Source organism: Tiliqua scincoides, chromosome 1 (assembly GCF_035046505.1).
Source record: "Tiliqua scincoides isolate rTilSci1 chromosome 1, rTilSci1.hap2, whole genome shotgun sequence".
In the NCBI taxonomy this organism is placed as follows: domain Eukaryota; kingdom Metazoa; phylum Chordata; class Lepidosauria; order Squamata; family Scincidae; genus Tiliqua; species Tiliqua scincoides.
The window spans coordinates 105244467-105266969 of record NC_089821.1 but is presented as its reverse complement, the minus strand read 5'-3'; the positions used below and the strand labels follow the sequence as shown (position 1 = coordinate 105266969).

Sequence of the window (22503 nt, the reverse complement as noted above, 5' to 3'; positions counted from 1 at the left end):
TGTTCTCACTAAAACATTCAGTGAAGCCTATTTTATTTTCCTGGGCTTTTGCTGAAGTGTCATCGCGATATTTTGCTAATTAGTCTGCAGCAGTGTTGATGTAGTTTGATTTGGTTCTCTGTTTTTATTGGCTCTATTATACAAATGCTTTTTCACAATTTTAAAAAAACTTTTATACTGTAAGGGGGCAATCCTAACCCCTTATGTCAGTACTTTCCAGCACTGGCATAGCAGTGCCAATGGGACGTGTGCTGCATCCTGCAGTTGGGTGTCACTCACAGAGACCTCTTCAGAGTCAGGGAATGTTTGTTCCCTTACCTCAGAGCTGCATTGCCCTTAAGTCAGTGCTGGAAATCACTGACATAAGGGGTTAGGATTGCGCCCTAAGTTACCTTAAGCAGAAATGGTGGAAAAGTAAGTAAGTTACTTTCTTTTTTTTAAGTAAGTAAGTAAGGCTGTAATCCTATCCATACTTACCTGGGAGTAAGGCCCACTGACTATAATGTTACTTACTTCTGAGTAGATAAGTATAGGATTGGATTCTAAGTAAGTAGCGGTCCAATCCTATGCTGCCCAGAGCAGGGGCTGCCACAGTGCCGAAAATGGCTGCCACGGCATCCTAAGCACTAACTGGGCAGCACCATTGGCACCTTGGGAGAAGGGGACTTTTGTAACCCTTGGGTCACCATAGAATCAAGACACTCTGTGTAGGGCAGAGGCTCTGCTCCCTCTCCCTGGCATGCCTCCTCCCCGCCCTCTTCCTCTGCCTCCCCCTGCCCTGTAACGCCTTCTCCCTGCATCCCACCAGGCCTCCATTCACCTCTCTGCTGCTAGGTGGTCTGTGCAACCGCCGAGCCATAGAGCACCTGTGATCCACTGATGCTAGCCCAGCACCGGCCGGCGCTGAGCTAGCACCAGAACTGCACCAGCGCTGAGGGCCACGAATGTGCTTTACAGTATGTTTGTGACACTCACCAACAGCGGAGTGCTGGCGCTGCGAGCTCAGGATCGGGCTCTAAGTAAGTAAACTGTTACTAAAAATGAGTTCATTTCTGTTTGTCACCATCTAACTCTGGTCATATCTAAAAGATATCCAGTTGAGAATGCTAGCCAGTCAGTTTTAAACTGTTTGATCTTTTTTCTTTGGTTCATAAGGTCTCTTTCTCTCACTTTTTTTTAAACAGGCTATCCCAAAGCTAGGGTAAGTTTTAAATTTCCACACAATCTAAATCACAATCTAAATCTAAATCAGTTCCCAAACTGTCCCAAAACTAACAGATTAGGCTATGTAGATCAGGGGTTAAACAAGCTGCTACTTGTGGGAGGGAGCACTGCTGCTGTTCACCATTATAGACACACTCCTTGGCATTTATATATCAGGCAGCAGCCTCTACGTGCTAAAAAGTTTGGGAACCACTGATCTAAATGAATAAATGAGGAAAAAGGCCATGTGACTTTCTTCCTTTCTAGGGAATGGTTCTCCTAGAAGTTATATGTTTGATGATATCAGAGAGATTAGTAGTACAACAAGCTTGTCTTTTTAATTTTGTTGTCTTACTGCCTCTTCAGTTCTGCCATTGTATATGATACATTAAAAACAAAATTAAATACTGTATGTTCTACCAATATGATGGTGCCAGTGGAAAGGAATGCCTTTTCCCTCCCCCCTTTAATTTTCATCCTGAGCAACATCTAAGAAAACACACTTTGTAAAGACCATCATTCTTTAATTCAAATTCATTCTTTGCTCTGTGATACAAATTCATTCTTTGCTCTGTGATATCACCACCTAGTGGAATGCTGGAACATAGAATTGGACTACCTAGAATTGGAGGGATTCTACGTATATAAGATCATCAACAGCAAGCATTCTGGAAAAATCAACCAATGTCTTTTGGCACGATTGTGTGCATGCCTTTTGGTCCTGCAGAATTATTAACCTTACAAGTATGAAGCCATCTTTACCATTTCAGAGCTGCCTGCTTTGAATACTAGCAAAACTGAGTGCAATAAGTTGTACCACATTGCCACTGTTTAGGTCACATCTGCACAGATTCTTTCTAATGTTCATGTTTCAGCTTTTAGTGTTGAAGGAGGAAAACAAAAACAGTCTGAAGACCCAGAATGCAGGAAAAAGGGCTGTAGGTAGGAGAAAGAATAAATGTATATGTGCATGTACACACACGTACACACACACACACACACATAATACAACCTTATCTATGCTAACCACCATTTCTTCTCCTGAATAACCCTGGGAAGTGTACTTTTAAGACAGACAAACACTGTCCAAATGAAAACTCTCAACACGTTCACCCCCTGGCTGGCCCTGTATAGAATTAGAATTCTGTTTCCCTGGCCACTGCATGTACAATCTAATCATAACACTATGTTTCAAGAGCAACACCCATTGAGAAGGAAACCCACAGAATCATAATGTGAATTTTCAATAAGACAACCAAAAGCAGTGGTGGTAAATTTTTGAAATGGTGTGCACTTTTGAGCCTTTCCCAGCCCTTTCTTAGATCAACAACACAGGCCTACACACATTTTGTTGTCATGAAGGTTAGACTTATTCTTGAATATATTTGGGGTGCTGAATCCAAAAATGGCATTGGTTTTGCCCAATTGGCTTTGGTTTTGAGGGTATGGCATAGCCACTTTAAGCACTGATTCGAGCAGCTTCCTCATGAGGAAGCCATGGCATAGCTACCTTATATGCTTGAATCAGCATATAAAGTAGCTATGCAGTACCCCCAAAATTAGAGCCAATTGGACAAAACGGAGGCCATTTTTTGATTCCGCACCACAAAAACATCCTAAATTCATTCAAACACCCTTGGCAACTAAAAAAGAGTGTGTGTGTGTGTGTGTGTGTGTGTGTGTGTGTGTGTGCGTGCGTGCGTGCGTGCGTGTGTGTGTGTGTGCATGCGTGCTGTACACCTGTCTATTGTAGGGTTGTCTATTTGTATGCCTGAAAGTTGGTGTTGGTCCTTAATCATAGTTATTATGAGCCATCATTTTGTGTTACATCTGAATAAATGTAACATACCATTTTACTTTGCAAGTTCTACCTGTAGTCCAACAAAGGGTCCTGTTCAAGCTACACCAAACAGAAAATCAATGATCCATCATGGAGTACAGACTTTTTGCAGAAAGGGGGGGGGGAGAGAGAGAGAATTCCAGCACATTTTGAATTATATCCAGTTCTTCAAGGGAAAATGTGAATCCAAAAGAACAAGCAAGTCTCAACTGTTTTAGTTACTTTCTATGGACTTCAAAGCTCTGAAGTCAATTGCTTCAGTTATATTATGTGTACTTCAGAGTTCCAAAGTCCATGTAACATAATTGAAACAAGCTGAAACTTGCCTGTTCTTTTTGGATTCAGTTTTTCTACAACTTTCTATAATAAATTTGTTTCACACACAGGGAATGACACTCACTGACAGTTGATTTTCTGCTTCTCACTACAAATATTACAAGAGCTTCAGGTTAACTACAACCTTTATAAAACATCTGGCATTACTTAAAAGCCAAAATCACAAGCACAATCATAGCCCCTGAAGTCTAGATAAGAAACAGTATCACCAATAGGCACATGTCCTATCTAAAACAATAACCCTGTCCTTCTTCTGAATCATTTGTTGTCAATAGAGTTTCAGAAATCTGAAGACTTCAGTTGTGACACTTAAGGTTTACTCGAGAAGTCTGGGATACAGTTTAGACTTACTCTCCTCTCTTTCTCTCTGGTGCAGTAGGAGAGTAAGATTGCCTTCCCACAGGTGCACCTATCCTGACTGACATCTCTAGATCACCATGCATGGGACTAATGATTGAATGGGGAGGTGATACTTGCACAAAATCTAGCATGTGGAGAATCAAATGATATGGTTACTGCTCATTTTTTTTTTTTATTTCTGCAGAGGAGGGAATCTCCTGCACAGTTTTCATTCAAATATATTAGGTTTTGTATATAGCCTATTCAACCATTCTGCCTGTGCATGGATGTCTGGCGTGTCTAGGGTGGACTGGCACGATCTCCCTCCCCAACCATGCATAGGAAGAACATGAAAGTATTAGTCAAAAGGACCTGAGCTGTGCACAGCATGCTAGTTTATTGCTTTCATCAGTTTGCTACTAATATCTTGGAGCCCAATCCTGGGCTTGACATGCCGGCTTACCAGTGGTACGCACTGTTGCAAACGTGCCATAAGGCACATTTGCGAGCCTTACTGCTGGGCAGGCGCTCATGCTAGCCCAGTGCTGGCCGGGCTCACGCTAGCCCACTGGGCTAGCGCCGGACGGGCCCCTGGCCTCCGCCACTCAGCGGTCGCACGGACCGCCAAGCCATGTCACAGTAAGCGGGGGCGGGGGGGTAGGTGGGGAGGAGGCATTCCAGGGAGGGGAGAGGCAGGTGGAGGGCAGAGAGAGGGCAGGGAGGAGGTGTGACAGGAAGCTGGAGGCGGGGAAAGGGCGGGCGGGAGGCATGTCAGGGTGAGTGAGCAGGGAGGGAGGGAGGCAGGTCCGGTGGTGCTCTGCTCCACCAGAACCTGTTTGTGTGGGGCTCGGCACCCTACATGGATGTTTTTACCTTACTGCCGACCTCTTGGTCGGCAGTAAATTGAGTAACCCCATTGCGGGGCTACTTCCCTTACCCGGGAGAAGGGACGAAAGTCCCCTTCTACCGAGGTGCTGCCCGCGGTAGCCCATGGCGAGCAGGATCTGGCGGCAGCCGTTTTCGGTGCCGCCAAAGCTGCGTGTCACAGGAGCTCAGAATCGGGCTGCCCCTGGTATCTTCTGAATAGTGATCCTGAGATTTGCCTGTTAAACAAGCACACAAAAATGTTTTTTCCTGCAGAATCATGGCTCTTGTTTTTGATTTGGTGGTTGTAATTTTATAGGGGTTATCTTCTGTTGCATTTCTTTAGAAGCGATTTACCAGAAGTCGCTTCTTCTCGTGAAAATAATGTCATGTCAAACCTAAGAAACATCATGCATTTTTACAGGTACAATATATCATCTCTATTATGTCACAGATAGGCTTTTAACTGTGAAATGAACAATTTTTCTTTCATGCATTGGCTACTGACAGACTCCTTTTGCATCCAACAGTGAGCATATGTGCAAGTTATTTTTTACCTATGTTATAGAATTATTCTGGCTAATCCAAAGCTTCACAGGGGCTTTTGCATACTCACAAAAAAAGCCTTCCCATTCAGTTCCATATCAGGAATAGCTCTGCAAATGCATCAGGAATATACATGTAGAGCTGTTCTTAACATAAGCATGAATCGCATATTCATGCTTATAATAAATATAATATGCTTATAATAATAAGCACATAATAGTAAGCATATTATTATTATTATTATTATAGAAAATTGGCAATAGAGGCGCCTCTGCACATAGGTGGCTTCTGGATCTGGAATCCAGTCCCACTATAGAACTGCAGTGCTGAGAAACCATGCACACAAAGGTTTTCCCTAAGGGCAGAGCCCAAGGGTGGCCCATCCATTAGGAGAGGTGATGAGGATTGCATCAGTGGCAAACTTCAGGAGGGATACGAGGGCAGCTGATTTGGGGTACCCTTCACCCTGAGTCTGTTGCTGCCAAATCTCTCCAGTCTTCCATGGATGCAAACTGCACTGAACTCCTTCTTGTCTGCTAAAAGCAAGTGGAAAGCAAGTGGATCACCCACCTCCTTACCTTGCACCAGTGGCATAGCTAAGGGGGTGCAGGAGGTAGCGTAGCAATTGCACCAGGAAACAAATTTTAGGAGAAGCAATAACCTGAGCTTGACACTAGTGACAAAATCATGAAAACCTTGGTATCTTTGAACAATACCATCAAGTTATATACCACTCAATGTGGAATTTAATACAGAATGCACTGAAACAAACCGTGTCAAAATATCTCAATTCTGTCAAAACCTATGGCCAAATAACCAGAAAATAAAAACGCAACTGCACTATGTAACAAAAACTGAATTAACAAAAACTGAACCATGAGACTGATCATTCCGAGAGCCAATTAGGTGTTATTATGATACAGCAGGGAAGCATTAAGGTGTTAATATGCGAGGAGGGAGCCGGGGAGAAGTAGCAGAGCAAGTGGGCAGTGAGCTGCTGGGGGAGGAGGCGGATTTTCCCCCATTTTCACTTTTTAAAAACTCAGGCGAACGTCACTTCCAGGGCATCATTTTGAGTTCTGCACCTGATCATTAGCTACGCCACTGCCTTGCTCCTTGAGCAGTTTCTTCAATATGCAGGACTTCAAGTTTGATACATAGGGACTGAGTGAACAAAGGAGGGTCTTCATTTGCACAGTCCTTTAAAATTAAATCAGATCCTACACTTCTGCAATCGAAGAAACTGCACAAGCAGCAAGGAATGCAGCTGCCTTTCTTTCTTTCTTATTTTGCAGAGGAGTGGACCTAAGGCAGCACTGAGCAGCATTCCAGGTCACACCACCGTTGGCAGAACCATCGACTCACCAACCTTGTCCTAGTCCTATACCACTCAACCTACACAATCCAGACATCTGGTAAACTGGCAGTCTGAAGTCAATTATTCCTCTGAAACACACAAACATGGCACTGAGGAAAACCGCAGCAGTGGGCAAAATCCATTCACCAAGTCATCTCAAAGGAAATGTTATTGGATACAACTCCACAAATGAGGTATCAGATGTAACATGTCAGCATTTTCCCAGTTAAAGCAGACATTTAGTTAAAACAAAAATTCTGCCTTTCCCCTCAAGATGGCTTACAACATCAAAACCATAATAGCATGCAATCAAATACAATAACAAATACAATAATAACAACCGCAGCAAATCCAACTAATAAAAGCACAAGAAGTTGGAAAGTGCCAATATAACAAACTGTGAAGCATTGTGGCACAAAGGAAAGAACGGGAGACATCCTTTATGCTCTCTGCAACTATCATTTTCTGAAATCAAGAGCATTCTTTGAATGTGATGGACATGGCTGCTCTGCCTCCCAGTAATCTAACAATGAGCAACAGTGTTCAAGTAAGGCTGGAATCCTAACCAGACTTTCCTGAGAGTAAGCCTCATTGAACAAAATAGGACTTACTTCTGAGCAGACCTGGTTAGGATTGTGCTCAGAATGAGCTAATGTGAACTCATGTTCACATTACTTCAATGATTCAGTCTGCAGGCCTTTAAAAAAAATGACAGAAAATAGCAAGATAAGCGTTTGTGTACTCTCCCAGCTTATCTAGCCTCTTTGCAAGAAGAGGTGGGAGAAACAGCAGAGCACAAATAAATTGGACCTCCATATATACATATGCAAGGTAACCAGATGTCATAACCGCAGAAGTGGACAGGGCAGCCCAAAATGTAGGACATCCAAGAAAAATGTAGGACATGACCAAAAAAAAGCTAAAAACCACTGTATATTGATTTCATGTGGTTAATTTAACCACTATATTGCTTTATTATTAAATTTAAAACTAGATTACATATAATTTATTAATTATAAGAATGCTATGTGTTGCCACTCACTGGGAAAAGGAGGACATTTAAGCCCTTTTCCAAAACATGAGGATAAAAAGGAGGACACATCCTGGAACATAAGAACAGCCCCACTGGATCAGGCCATAGGCCCATCTAGTCCAGCTTCCTGTATCTCACAGCGGCCCACCAAATGCCCCAGGGAGCACACCAGATAACAAGAGACCTGCATCCTGGTGCCCTCCCTTGCATCTGACATAGCCCATTTCTAAAATCAGGAGGTTGCGCATACACATCATGGCTTGTACCCCGTAATGGATTTTTCCTCCAGAAACTTGTCCAATCCCCTTTTAAAGGCGTCTAGGCTAGACGCCAGCACCACATCCTGCGGCAAGGAGTTCCACAGACCAACCACACGCTGAGTAAAGAAATATTTTCTTTTGTCTGTCCTAACCCGCCCAACACTCAATTTTAGTGGATGTCCCCTGGTTCTGGTATTATGTGAGAGTGTAAAGAGCATCTCCCTATCCACTCTGTCCATCCCCTGCATAATTTTGTATGTCTCAATCATGTCCCCCCCTCAGGCGTCTCTTTTCTAGGCTGAAGAGGCCCAAACGCCGTAGCCTTTCCTCATAAAGAAAGTGCCCCAGCCCCGTAATCATCTTAGTCGCTCTCTTTTGCACCTTTTCCATTTCCACTATGTCTTTTTTGAGATATGGCGACCAGAACTGGACACAATACTCCAGGTGTGGCCTTACCATAGATTTGTACAACGGCATTATAATATTAGCCGTTTTGTTCTCAATACCCTTCCTAATGATCCCAATCATAGAATTGGCCTTCTTCACTGCCGCCGCACATTGGGTCGACACTTTCATCGACCTGTCCACCACCATCCCAAGATCTCTCTCCTGATCTGTCACAGACAGCTCAGAACCCATCAGCCTATATCTAAAGTTTTGATTTTTTGCCCCAATGTGCATGACTTTACACTTACTGACATTGAAGCGCATCTGCCATTTTCCTGCCCATTCTGCCAGTCTGGAGAGATCCTTCTGGAGCTCCTCACAATCACTTCTGGTCTTCACCACTCGGAAAAGTTTGGTGTCATCTGCAAACTTAGCCACCTCACTGCTCAACCCTGTCTCCAGGTCATTTATGAAGAGGTTGAAAAGCACCGGTCCCAGGACAGATCCTTGGGCCACACCGCTTTTCACTTCTCTCCATTGTGAAAATTGCCCATTGACACCCACTCTCTGCTTCCTGGCCTCCAACCAGTTCTCAATCCATGAGAGGACCTGTCCTCTAATTCCCTGACTGTGGAGTTTTTTCAATAGCCTTTGGTGAGGGACCATGTCAAATGCCTTCTGAAAGTCCAGATAGATAATGCCCACAGGTTCTCCCACATCCACATGCCTGTTGACCTTTTCATGACCATTAAGGTTTAAGATGGAAGCATTCATGCGAAACATTCTTTTCAAAGAATTCTATAAGGTTTGTGAGGCAAGACTTACCCTTACAGAAGCCATGCTGACTCTCCCTCAGCAAGGCCTGTTCGTCTATGTGTTTTGAGATCCTATCTTTGATGAGGCATTCCACCATCTTACCTGGTATGGATGTTAGGCTGACCGGCCTATAGTTTCCCGGGTCCCCCCTCTTTCCCTTTTTAAAGATAGGCGTGACATTTGCTATCCTCCAATCTTCTGGCACCGTGGCCGTTTTGAGGGACAGGTTGCATACCTTAGTCAAGAGATCTGCAACTTCATTCTTCAATTCCTTAATAACTCTTGGGTGGATGCCATCAGGGCCCGGTGACTTATTGATCTTTAATTTATCAATGAGGTCTGAAACATCTTCTCTTTTAACCTCTATCTGACTTAACTCCTCGGTCAGGAGGGGCCGTTCGGGCAGCGGTATCTGCCCGAGGTCTTCTGCCGTGAAGACAGATGCAAAGAACTCATTTAATTTCTCTGCCATCTCTAAGTCTCCTTTTATCTCCCCTTTCCCTCCCTCACCATCCAGAGGGCCAACCGCTTCTCTGGCGGGTTTCCTGCTTCTAACGTATTTGAAGAAGCTTTTATTATTCCCCTTAATGTTGCTGGCCATGCGTTCCTCATAGTCTCGCTTGGCCTCCCGTATCACCTTCTTACATTTCTTTTGCCACAGTTTATGTTCCTTTTTATTCTCCTCATTAGGGCAAGACTTCCATTTACGGAAGGAAGCTTCCTTGCCCTTCACAGCCTCTCTAACTTGGCTGGTTAGCCATGCGGGCACCCTCCTGGATTTAGTGGAACCCTTCTTTCTTTGCGGTATACACCTCTGCTGGGCCTCTATCACTGTTGTTTTAAGCAGCCTCCATGCACTCTGGAGAGATTGGACTCTTTTTACCCTCCCTTTCAACCTCCTTCTAACCAGCCTCCTCATTTGGGGGAAGTCCGCCCGTCGGAAGTCAAGGGTTTTTGTTAGAGATTTGCCTGGTATTCTTCCCCCAACATGCACGTCAAAACGGATCGCAGCATGATCACTGTTCCCCAATGGCTCAGTAACGTTTACATCTCTAACCAGGTCCTGCGTACCGCACAATATTAGATCCAGAGTCACCCGCCCTCTGGTGGGCTCCGTGACTAGCTGCTCTAAGCCACAGTCATTTAGTACGTCAAGAAATCCGGTTTCCGTATCGTGACCAGAACACAAATTGACCCAGTCAATATGAGGATAATTGAAGTCCCCCATGATTACAACCCTGTCCCTCCTTGTCACCTCCCTGATCTGTTTCCTCATTTCAAGGTCCCCATCCAATTTCTGGTCTGGAGGACGATAGCACGTCCCCAGTATTACATCGCTGCACAAGCCTGATAATTTAACCCACAGAGATTCTACGGTGGAGTCAGACCCGCCTTCAATCTCTACTTTGCTGGATTCTATCCCTTCCTTAACATAAACGGCCACCCCACCTCCAACACGCCCCTGCCTGTCCCTCCTGTAGAGTTTATAGCCCGCGATTGCGGTATCCCACTGATTCTCCGCATTCCACCAGGTTTCCGTTATGCCCACTATGTCAATGTTTTCCCTAGTCACCAGACATTCCAGTTCTCCCACCTTTGCTTGTAGACTTCAGACATTCGCATAAAAGCATTTGTACACGGAATGCCCCAGGATGCGCTGCTTATTCGCTCCTTTGTCCCCGCATCCTCTCATTGTGCCGAACCGTCTATCACATCCCATCACACTACCTTTCCCAATTTCTTCTCCTACTCTGCCTTTGTCTTGTTGTTCTCTAACCTCCCCATCCTCATCCCATAGGGATGAGGAGTCCCGAACTGGATGCCCCTCGGCTCCTGTCGGCCTTCCCCCAGGGATCAGTTTAAAAGCTGCTCTGCCACCTTTTTAATGTTATGCGCCAGCAGTCTGGTTCCATTCTGGTTCAAGTGGAGCCCGTCCCTCTTGTACAGGCCCCGCTTGTCCCAAAACGTTCCCCAGTGCCTAACGAATCTAAACCCCTCCTCCCTACACCACCGTCTCATCCACGCATTGAGACCCCTGATCTCCGCCTGCCTAGCTGGCCCTGCGCGTGGAACAGGTAGCACTTCAGAGAACGCTACCTTTGAGGTCCTGGCTTTCAGCTTCCTGCCTAAAAGCCTAAATTTGGCCTCCAGGACCTCCCAGCTACATTTGCCCTGGAAAAAAGAGGTCGTCTGGTCACCCTATACCAGGGGTCTCCAAACCCCGGCCTGGGGGCCAGATGGGGCCCGCAGTAAGCCTCTTTCTGGCCCACGGCAAACCTCTTGTCCTCTGAAAGTCTCTGGCCCACTCAACTGAACATGACCAGAACTGTGCTCTGATTGTGTTTGGAGGGTGTTTTGAGGGCCAGAGAGGTTGAATGAATGAGCCCATTCATTCATTTATTCACTCATCTAAGTTCCATCTCTAATTTATTTATTTAAATTTTATATTTAAATTTTCTTCCGGCCCTCCACACCACGCCAGATATTTGATGTGGCCCTCTGGCCAAAAAGTTTGGAGACCCCTGCCCTACACATACGTACGAAGCCCTCACATCACATGTTACCACGTGTATAGTGGGAACAAACACATTTGCCCCTCCATGACGCAGAACAATGGTGTGAGTAACTGAATCTGTCCAGAGGATTGGCCATAGTCTAGCCCAGTGGTTCTCAAACTTTTAGCACCGGGACCCACTTTTTAGAATGAGAATCTGTGAGGACCCACCGGAAGTGATGTCATGACCAGAAGTGACATCAAGCAAGAAGAGTTTTAACATGCAATCTTACCCACACGTACCCAGGAGTAAGTTCCACTGACTATCATTATTGAAAGCATATACAGAGTATCCTGTTAAAAGTACAGATCTGTAACATTTCCCCAAATGCAGTCACATACCATGGTAGCATCAAGTCTAATATATTAAAAATAAAATATTGAAATGAATGAGGATGGGTCCCGACCCACAGTTTGAGAAACCCTGGTCTAGCCAAAGGAGGATGTTGATAACACAGCAATGATTTGCATTCATAGTTTAAGATAACTTGTTGGAGCCAATCAAGTGCGAGCCAATTCATTGCTCAACATTAGATCTCTTGATCATCTCTTAGAGGTTTGCAATTGAACATGTGAACTGCCTCCCTCAAACAGTATTGTGCTTTGTATTTGAAGCAACACAAAAGTTGTGTCTGCACCATTTGTATTGTGATAGCTGTTTTACAAGCGGAAGTCATTCCTCAATGTCGCAATGTGAACTGTATTAAAGCACTGTCAGTGAACACTGATCTAGATTTACAATTAATTTTTCCGACTTTATGAAAAGGGTTTAATGAAACTTTTCTAATTTCCTCATAGGGACATTCATGTATAACTAATGAAAATTCAAAAGTCTAGAGAAATCAAAGATCAGAGGAGGGTGCTTTCTTGCTCCAACAACTTTGTCATTTAGTAGCCCCATTTCAGAAACCGCCCCCCCCCCCAAAAAAAAACTTCTCATATTATACTAATGACACATTGTGTGTGTTTGAAAAAAAAAGAAGTCCAATGTCAATTAATCAAAAATAGAAATGGACAAAATAAGATTACCACAAAGATCATATAAAAACACCCAAATTATACTGGCATCTAATCTGACAGATGTTAACACAAGACTGGATCTCAGTGCCAGTTAGTTTCTGATTACTGCACGAGTTCTTCAGGTGGAACTGTCCATTTGGACATTCTAAATCCAGGGTGAAGAATGCATGGTGGGAGGGGGAGCAGCAAGATAGCATTCTCAAACTTTGCCCCCATGGAGGCAATTGTCCAGCTACGGGGCTGTCCAGGGGCAATTGCCTCTGCAGCCCCGCACCCGGGGCAAAGCTCCACGATGGCACCCCCCGCGGGCTATTGCCGCGCCACTGTGCAGATATCCGCCCTCCTACTCACCAGAGGCTCAAGGAGCCTCGCACGACCTCCTCCCACACTGGGAAAAACCTCTGTGAGGTTCCCTGGCACTGTAAGCTGTGCTTCTGGCAAACCGGAAGCACAGTTTCTGCCCCCATTGGGAGCCTCAGAGAGGCTTCTGCGGGGTCCTAGCGGCCAGTGCCTGGGGCATTTGCCCCAGGGAGGTCTATGGCAGGCACACAACTGCAACTGTCCCCATGCTGACATGCTGGGGAGGTCTTTCAAAGTTCCTCTCCCTCTGATAACCATGAGTACAGTTTGTCTGTGGCAATAAATGCTTTTCTTGCAATATTAGGGATACTGAACACCCAAGTTTTCTAGATAGCTGGAATGATCTATCTCTGGGTTTGATGAAGCTGATAAACACTTTACTTGTGGTTGGCAAGTGGTGGGGTTTTGAAGCACATCCGCATGCTCTTCCTGCTCCACCCTGAACCACGGGTTCTTACCCTAGATTTAGAACATCTGAACATCTTGATTTAGAACATCCTGAGACAGAAACTACAGGTGGTCCAGACTGTGGAAGTACACCACTTTTACAAGATGATGATCACTGATGCGACATCGATCTTTTGCGAACTGTATTGTATTGGCAACCTTCAGTCTCGAAAGACTATGGTAACGTGCTCTGAAAGGTGGTTCTGGCACAGCGTCTAGTGTGGCTGAAAAGGCCAATCCGGGAGTGACAATCCCTTCCACACCGGGAGCAAGTGCAGACTGTCCCTGGTCTGTCTCCCTGGCTATGGGCCTTCCTTCTTTGCCTCTTAGCCTCAGACTGTTGGCAAAGTGTCTCTTCAAACTGGGAAAGGCCATGCTGCACAGCCTGCCTCCAAGCGGGCCGCTCAGAGGCCAGGGTTTCCCACTTGTTGAGGTCCATCCCTAAGGCCTTCAGATCCCTCTTGCAGATGTCCTTGTATCACAGCTGTGGTCTACCTGTAGGGCGCTTTCCTTGCACGAGTTCTCCATAGAGGAGATCCTTTGGGATCCGGCCATCATCCATTCTCACGACATGACCAAGCCAATGCAGGCGTCTCTGTTTCAGCAGTGAATACATGCTAGGGATTCCAGCACGTTCCAGGACTGTGTTGTTTGGAACTTTGTCCTGCCAGGTGATGCCGAGGATGCGTCGGAGGCAGCGCATGTGGAAAGCGCTCAGTTTCCTCTCCTGTTGTGAGCGAAGAGTCCATGACTCGCTGCAGTACAGAAGTGTACTCAGGACGCAAGCTCTGTAGACCTGGATCTTGGTATGTTCCGTCAGCTTCTTGTTGGACCAGACTCTCTTTGTGAGTCTGGAAAACGTGGTAGCTGCTTTACCGATGCGCTTGTTTAGCTCGGTATCGAGAGAATGAGTGTCGGAGATCGTTGAGCCAAGGTACACAAAGTCATGGACAACCTCCAGTTCATGCTCAGAGATTGTAATGCAGGGAGGTGAGTCCACATCCTGAACCATGACCTGTGTTTTCTTCAGGCTGATTGTCAGTCCAAAATCTTGGCAGGCCTTGCTAAAACGATCCATGAGCTGCTGGAGATCTTTGGCAGAGTGGGTAGTGACAGCTGCATCGTCGGCAAAGAGGAAGTCACGCAGACATTTCAGCTGGACTTTGGATTTTGCTCTCAGTCTGGAGAGGTTGAAGAGCTTTCCGTCTGATCTGGTCCGGAGATAGATGCCTTCTGTTGCAGTTCCAAAGGCCTGCTTCAGCAGGACAGCGAAGAAAATCCCAAACAAGGTTGGTGCAAGAACACAGCCCTGCTTCACTCCGCTTTGGATGTCAAAAGGGTCTGATGTGGAGCCATCGAAGACAACAGTGCCCTTCATGTCCTTGTGGAAAGATCTGATGATGCTGAGGAGCTTGGGTGGACATCCAATCTTGGGGAGAATCTTGAAGAGGCCGTCTCTGCTGACCAGGTCGAAAGCCTTTGTGAGATCTATGAAGGCCTTTGTGAGATCTATGTGAGATCTTTGTGAGATCTTTGCGAACTGTAGTGGCTAGCAATTTGTTTTACAGCTAAATTCAGTGTGCTGGTTAGGATCTTTCAAGACATGTAAGGTCAAGTATGGCATATCTCAGAGTTTCTCAAACAGTGGGTTAGGACTCACTAGGTGGGTCGTGAGCCAATTTCAGGTGGGTCCCCATTCATTTCAATATTTTATTTTTAATATATTAGACTTGATGCTACCATGGTATGTGACTGCATCTGGGGAAATGTTACAGACCTGTACTTTTAACAAGCTACTATGTATATTAACAATGATAGTAAATGGAACTTACACCTGGGTAAGTGTGGATAAGATTGCAGCCTAGGATTGTCAAAAATTTTCCTGCTTAATGATGTCACTTCCAGTCGTGTCATCACTTCTAGTGAGTCATGACAGATGCTCATTCTAAAAAGTGGGTCCCAGCACTAGTGGGTCCCAGCACTAAAAGTGTGAGAACCACTGGTATATCTTAAGGAATATCTTTTGTTCCATGTCTGTGATTGAAAAGTTAGTGCAAGTATGGGCCTAACAAGCTGCAGGAAGGGCAGCATATGAAGACTCAATTAGTTTCTCCAGAAAATGCCCTCTGTAACCAATATGGATAAAAAGGGTGGGGGGGAAGGTGATCTGTTTGAAAAATAAACTATTTTAATATTCCAGGCAAAGTTGATTTAGCCATGGAGATTATTTTAGCATTAAAAATGCTTTGGAGAGGAGGAGTACCTGTTTTGGTTAAAGGGCTGGAAAAGAGCTGCTGAAGAAGTTTGTTCTCTGAAGTCCTCAGCACCACCACTATGTCAGCAGGAAGTGTATCCCTGTTCTTTTCAAGGAAGCCATATGCATCGTACAGGACCTATGTAGAATGGGAGGGAGATAAAAGTGGAACGGGCTGTTACAAAATCCTGCTGTACTTTTCAAACCAAGAAAGAAGCCAATTGCCCTAGAGGGCCAGCTGTGTTTAGAGAATCCTATGGATGGAGGGCAGCTGAAGTTCACCATCATGCCCCATGTCATTCCATAAGTACAGAGAGATCAAAATACGTGGATGTTGCATTGGGGATTTTAAAACATAGTTTCTCAATTTGAAATAAGAACACGTTTAAAACATTAGGACAGGGAAAGAAAATCTGAAAGCAATTTGAGAAAAAATAAGGGTTGGATTGTTTACCACATTTGGATTTAATACAAATTATATAGCCTCTACCTTTCCAGCATAATGCTGAATGCCAAAACACAGCTCCACTCGTTTTGGTCTCCAAAAGTACTTGCATCGTAAATTGTCTTCAAATTTATCTAATCATTGAAAAAGGAGAAAACAGCATCAATGGCCTGTTCTTTGACCACAAAATATTCTTATCCTTCACAGCAGAGGATTGCCCACATAACCTAAATTGATACTTTTGACTTCCTCATGCTAACCATGGCAATAACAATACCTCTCTGGCACCTCTCACAGCTCTTTTGTTCATTCCTTTAATTTTTCTTAAAAGGGGAATTTGCCTAGCAAATGAATAAGCCACTTTCCCTTGTCAGCTTCCTACCAGTACCCTATTGTTTATGAGAAATTGGAGGTGGACAGCCAGCAGAGATTTGGAATATTAACCTTTCTTTGCTTTCCTTTATTTTTTTCCAAAACAAAATTATAAGGTATGTATAATAGTATGCACAGCCCACAAGTTCTTATGATTTGTCCAGATTATACGACTTCGCAAAATGGTTTCAAGTTTTGTAGCAGGGTTTAAAGATTCACTGTATACAGCGAGACAACAAGTAACATACTCCTGCCACTGCTGAGAGAAAAGAGCAGTGATATTGGTAATGCTCATCTTCTCATACTTGCAAATTTTTATTATTTAATTATTAATTAAATTATTTAATGTTTTTCCGATCGATGGTTTTAGTTGCTGCTGCTTGGCTTATAACATGGTTGGCTTTTAATATGGAGTACTTATGTAGTTTTTGAGCGACACGGTGGCACAGAGGGTTAAACCGCTGAGCCGACGGACCTGTTGACAGCAAGGTTGGCTGTTTGAATTCACGCAACAGGACAAGCTCCCGTTGCTTGTCCCAGCTCCTGCCAACCTAGTAGTTCAAAAGCTGGATCCCAACCCCCGTTCCTGGCTCCAAGTTGCTCTGCTCTCCTCGGACTTGTTTCCTTCTAAGCTATGAAAGCACACCAGTAGCCAAGAAGCTCTGTGCTGTTCTCATGGCTAATGGCTCCATGCTGAATCACACAAACCATTTTCAGTCAGAGAAGTCGCCACCAGGAGGAGACTTTTTCCCTACATTCTTTGCATTGTAAAATGGTTGTAGAACTGCTCCCACATTGTTATCTCAGTATTGACAACATCACTAGAAAATGATAGCTTGCCACATTCAGAAGGAAGTCAAAAGAAAAATCAGTGGTACCCAAAATGAGACACTTCCACAAGATCATATCATCCTCAACCATCGCTGTGTAAACTGTCCCATACTTCTTCTTTAATGCATTTTCTCATGGGATTAGCCAGAAATCATGGTTGGATCCAGACCAACCAGCAGACGAAAGTAAGCAGAAGAAAGATCACACAGAGGAACTTCCAACCATGTGAAAAGGCACTCCTGCGAATCATGGGACTCTCAAGAATGGGGTGAAATTGCAAAAAATGAAAATGAAAAAATCAGGTGGAGACACTACCATGAGTAGAACTTCATCTGCATAAAGTGCTTTCACCTGATTTTCACCAAGTCTCCTCTTCTCCTGCAGCAAAATGCATCCCATTCCATCTCCCTCCTAAGGGTCCCCAGGTCCTCCTGTGCAGATTTTCATGGGGTGCAGGAGGTTACTATGGGAAAGTGAGGTGGGAAAGTTCCCTCATGCAAGCTCCCTTCCACTCACACAAGATCTGGGCCCCATCCATAGATAAGAGACAGATGTCTATCAAAAAAAGGTGATCTAATATTCTCAGAACATAGAAGAAAACGGTACTCATAAATGAATAGTAGCTATAAAGTGATAATAGAGAAACGCCTGCCTGCACACCTCCACCTACCTCACCCCTATTCAGTGGTCTGCGCAACCGCCGAGTAGTGGTGCTCCGGTGCTCGCCTGGCACTAGCCCAGCGCAAGCCAGCGCTGGGCTACCACCGGCAGAGCACTGGTGGTAGGGTCCACAAAGATGGCGTATTTGCAATAGTGCGCACCTGCGGGTGAGCTGGTGCACTGAGCTCGGGATTGGGCTCTAAGGGCACAATCCTGACTTGCGCTGGAGCAGGCAGGCCGGCTGAGCAGAGCTCAGAGCTCAGCTGATGCAAACTTACCCCGCAGGGCCTGGATCCCTCCCCGACTCTAAAGTCAGCGCAAATGTGCCTTATGGCATGTTTGTGACACTCCTGGGTCAGCACAAGTGACTTTTGCTGGCTTTATCAGGGGGTTGGGAGTGCTCTGTCAACCCCAGATATTCAGTGGATGGCCCTGAGTTAGGATAATGTAAAAATATCTGTGGTTCTTACAATCAGTCTCTCTAGTCATTCTGAGCATATCTCTAATCACATTTTAGGTTTTATGGATACAAGTCATACCAACTAAAGTAAGGTCTGTTGCCTGGGGGAATCGGCTTTCTTCATCAAGTAGAGAAAGTAGCCCCATTGGTTTCTGGAGAAAAGTGTCAAGGAGGGGTCTGTTGTCTTCATATTCAACCAGAGGAGCATCAATTCCTTCATTCTGATATTCCATCTTAAAAACGCAATGAATGAATGCAATTTAAATATCACCATAAGGATATGGCATCTTAGCAACATTTCTTACTCAGTCCATTATACTTGCATAGTAACAACTGAATGAGGCAAACCATTCCACAGGACAAGTTCCCAGATATTTGATGGAAGGTAAATTCAGCCTATATCAACAAGGATCTTCACTTATCCTTCTTCTGGCTCAATGTTCCTATAATTAAGAGTGCAATCCTGCATTTACTCACTTCTGAGAAAGTAAGTCCTATAGAATTCAATGGTCTTAAGTAGTGTACACAGGGCTGCAGCACAATGTTCACATAATAGCCATCTTTTCGTGACTTTCTAGAACACCTATCATCCTTGTTTAGGATTGCTAGCAATGACACACTGCTTTCACATAAAGCAGGTAACAAAGGTTGCTAAGGATGACAAACCCAGAGCGTGTGTGTGTGTTTCTGAATGCAGTCTCATGCAGTGAAAACATTAATTTTCAAAGATGCGACACATATTGATCATATCTAGATCTAGACAAATGATCTAGACACATATTGATCATGCATGTTCTCCTGAACATGCATTAAGAAGAAGCACCACACCATGAAAAGGGTGGAGAAAATTCACCTCATAGGAGTACACTCATCTCACAGCCCCTCCAACCTAGGCTACAGACTACAGCCAGCCAAGGCCAATAAAATGGCACTTACCTGCTCAAGCGCAAAGATGTGCTGATTGAAATAAAACTGGATTTGCTCATTTGCAATGTTTATGCACAACTGTTCAAATGAATTTCTTGTGAAGTTCTCAAAACCAAAAATGTCCAGTATCCCGACATTCATTCCACTTTCGGCATTGCTGAATGAAAAAGAAAACACCATACAAAACCGATAACTGAACAAGTTTGAGAAAACAATGTAATGACATTAACACAGAATACATTCTAAAACCAGTCTAGGGTTTTTCAGGGCTGAGGGTGGTAGCCTATGAGGTCAGCTGCGGAACTTGATTCAGGACTAATTCTCAGCACTGGAAATGTAGGGGCATTTATGCTACCCACTAAATAATCACTGTCTACCAACTGAGAGCAGGTCTTTCCTGCAACCACCTGGCAGACTTCAACCTTCACAACTGTTCGGAGAAAAAAAGTGCATCAATGCTTGAGCTACCAAAGGGTCAAGTGATCAGCACCGTAAAACCAATCATTGTGGTCTTCAGCTAGGCACAGCTACCCATAAGGAAAAAGCAACCAGAATTTAGTCCAAAATTCTAGTGCATCCTTTAGTGAACATAATATAAATAAAAACAGAAGAAAACAGAGCAAAATTTTACTACGACACACAGCTGCAGTCCTCAAAAGCTTTTACTCCCAAAATCTGGAATAGGTCTAGTGAACAATTCTGGAAGAAATAGTTCAATAAAAGTAGCTGAGGAATTCACAGAATGCCTTTTGATAGGTGGACGGTTTACATAGGCACAGTCTATATAGGCATATCACGCACTCTACAAATGCTGGGGCATGAATGTCTACTTTGGACTTGCATACACCCCTGCTAATTGGGTAAGAGGCACTTTTTCAAGTGGGTGCTCCTTTTTTTAGCAAGGTGAGAGTAACTGGCCCACCTCACCCCAGCAGTGTCTGTTCTGGTGGCTGTCTGCTGGTATTCATTTGCATCTTTTTAGATTGTGAGCCCTTTTGGGACAGGGAGCCATTTAGTTATTTGATTTTTCTCTGTAAAACCACTTTGTGAACTTTTAGTTGAAAAGCGGTATATAAATACTGTTAATAATAATAATACACCCCACCACTTCCAAATGTAGCAACTGCTATGTGATCAGGTGTATAGGTACTATGTCATGCAACACATTCTACACAACTGCATAGCTGAAGCTCAGTGACACACCCTATTGCATAGAGTCCTCAAGCAAGGTCCCTTTGAACCTGGCTCTTGGAACAATATCATTAATTGTTGACATATATCCACAGTTGTAGAGAAATCAATACTTCACTAAAAGCCTTTTTATTCCTTTGGATCTTCAGGCAATTTGCATCATCTACTTACTGTGCACAAAGTGCTTGAGCTTCCATATATGGAGCTTAGCTGGTGTAGGTAGATTTGAGTGACAGCATTAAATGCAAAGACACCATTTTAAATGTTCCAAATGTTGTTTCTTTATTCCAAAAATGACTTTAGTAGCTTGTCTGCCATAAAACAGGCTAACTGTAAAAGCATCATTTTGTGATGAATATGCGCTCTAATGTCTTTTTTTTTTTCAAAGAACTGATGGGATTTTAACCCCAAACTGATCCCATTGACCTACTTGGTTAAATCCCAGTCAACTCTTTGAAAACATTGGAGCTAATGTCCTGGAAACAACAATGCAGAATCGCAGCATGAAGGTTATTTAGAGGCATTATCTGAACAAACAGTAAATTCCTCCTGTAGAATAAAAAGCAATATATAGACACCAAAGATGCCACCAGCACACATGCAGCTTGTTGATGGGTTAACTTACCATATATTTTTATCAGGCTGCAGCAGAGTATTAATACGATTTACGATCCAGCTGAAGAGTCGGCCGTAAAGTGCCTTTGACATGGCATCTCGCACGTCAGCGGCTTTGTCCACCGTGTTGGTTCGGATAATGGTCTCCCCTCGCGTGACAACACAGTGGGAGGTCAGAGCTTCTTGAAGTTCTTCTGAGCCAATGCTCAACAGTGCCGCAGCTGAAAGACAACATCAAGAGACAGCCAACGTTGGCATCGGCAGCCATCTTGTGCAAAAGTGCACATACTGACACATTTTCTAGAGGTACTAGAGTGGTATCACAGGTGATGAGCCATGATAAATATATGCTTTTATTTTAGATTTTAGAAGAAGACTACAGAAGTAGACTCAGAAGGCCAGGTGCAAGGAAGTGGCAATAGGATGCAGGTGTCTTGTTGTCTTGTGTGCTCCCTGAGGCACCTGGTGGGCCACTGTGAGATACAGGAAGCTGGATGAGATGGGTCTTTGGTCTGATCCAGCAGGGCTTATGTTCTTATTTACTTTTCATGGTACTTCACAGATCTGAGCATATATTTCTGTTTACCGTTATCTAAGGCTTCAGCATTGGGCACTTCACTTTTATCTGTTTGATGTTGTGAAGAAATGGCAGCAAATTCAATGTTTCCTGTATTTAAGATCCCAGCCAGAATGCGATACACTGAGTGCACTTCCTGCAAATAACAGAAAAAGGAGGCTTTAAGGGCAGAACTCAGGGAGTCATGAGCCACAGCAGCTTCCCACCTTCATCCAGCACTGGAGGGAGAAGGGGGGAAAAAAGAGCTGTCAAGTCTCCAGATCACCTCTTCCTACCTTTTTGCTTATGAAGCTATTCATGCTTATGAAACACCAAGTAGGCAGAGAGAGAGAGAGAAGTTGGAACTTGCTCCCCTTCCCTATCTCCTTTTCCACAGTTTCATTTTCACTCCCAGCTCAACTTGAATTTAATCTTGCCTTTTCTGTACCTCAGGGTGATCTTGGTGTGATCTTTGGACACTTTGTGGAAAATCCTAACATGTGCAAACATATCAAATATACTGGACCGAGCTGAGAAATGTGCATGCATCCTTGAACGCATGGCACAGCCACACAGGCCTGTCATGGAGTAGGTCTCAACCAGTCAGAGCACAGGAAGAGACAATTAGAATTTGGCAGATCAGAAAAGACACTGGTGGTTTAGGGGACCAGAACAGAGTCTGATGGGTTAAGTCTGGAAAAATCATGCACGTATCAGATTTTCAGATCAGAGGACTGGTTACACTGGGCAACACAGTTTTACTGATTAAATGGACCAGTAAAATGCTGGCTGGTAAAATACCTAAGTCTGAACTAAACTGAGAACTCTGG

At 44.3% G+C, this 22503-nt stretch overlaps 1 protein-coding gene across 7 annotated transcripts in view; it reads right to left on the bottom strand.

Annotated features, from left to right (window-relative positions):
- Positions 1 to 22503, bottom strand: part of MYO3B (myosin IIIB) — a 309268-nt gene that overhangs the window by 163592 nt on the left and 123173 nt on the right. For all 7 annotated transcript variants that reach the window (XM_066612192.1, XM_066612189.1, XM_066612190.1 and 4 more), the window contains 6 exons: positions 21704 to 21830; positions 21128 to 21338; positions 19321 to 19468; positions 18464 to 18617; positions 16107 to 16195; positions 15626 to 15755 (listed from right to left, as the gene is read on the bottom strand). In XM_066612192.1, coding sequence (XP_066468289.1) covers positions 15626 to 15755; positions 16107 to 16195; positions 18464 to 18617; positions 19321 to 19468; positions 21128 to 21338; positions 21704 to 21830 — 859 coding nt within the window. The remainder of the gene's footprint in view (positions 1 to 15625; positions 15756 to 16106; positions 16196 to 18463; positions 18618 to 19320; positions 19469 to 21127; positions 21339 to 21703; positions 21831 to 22503) is intronic.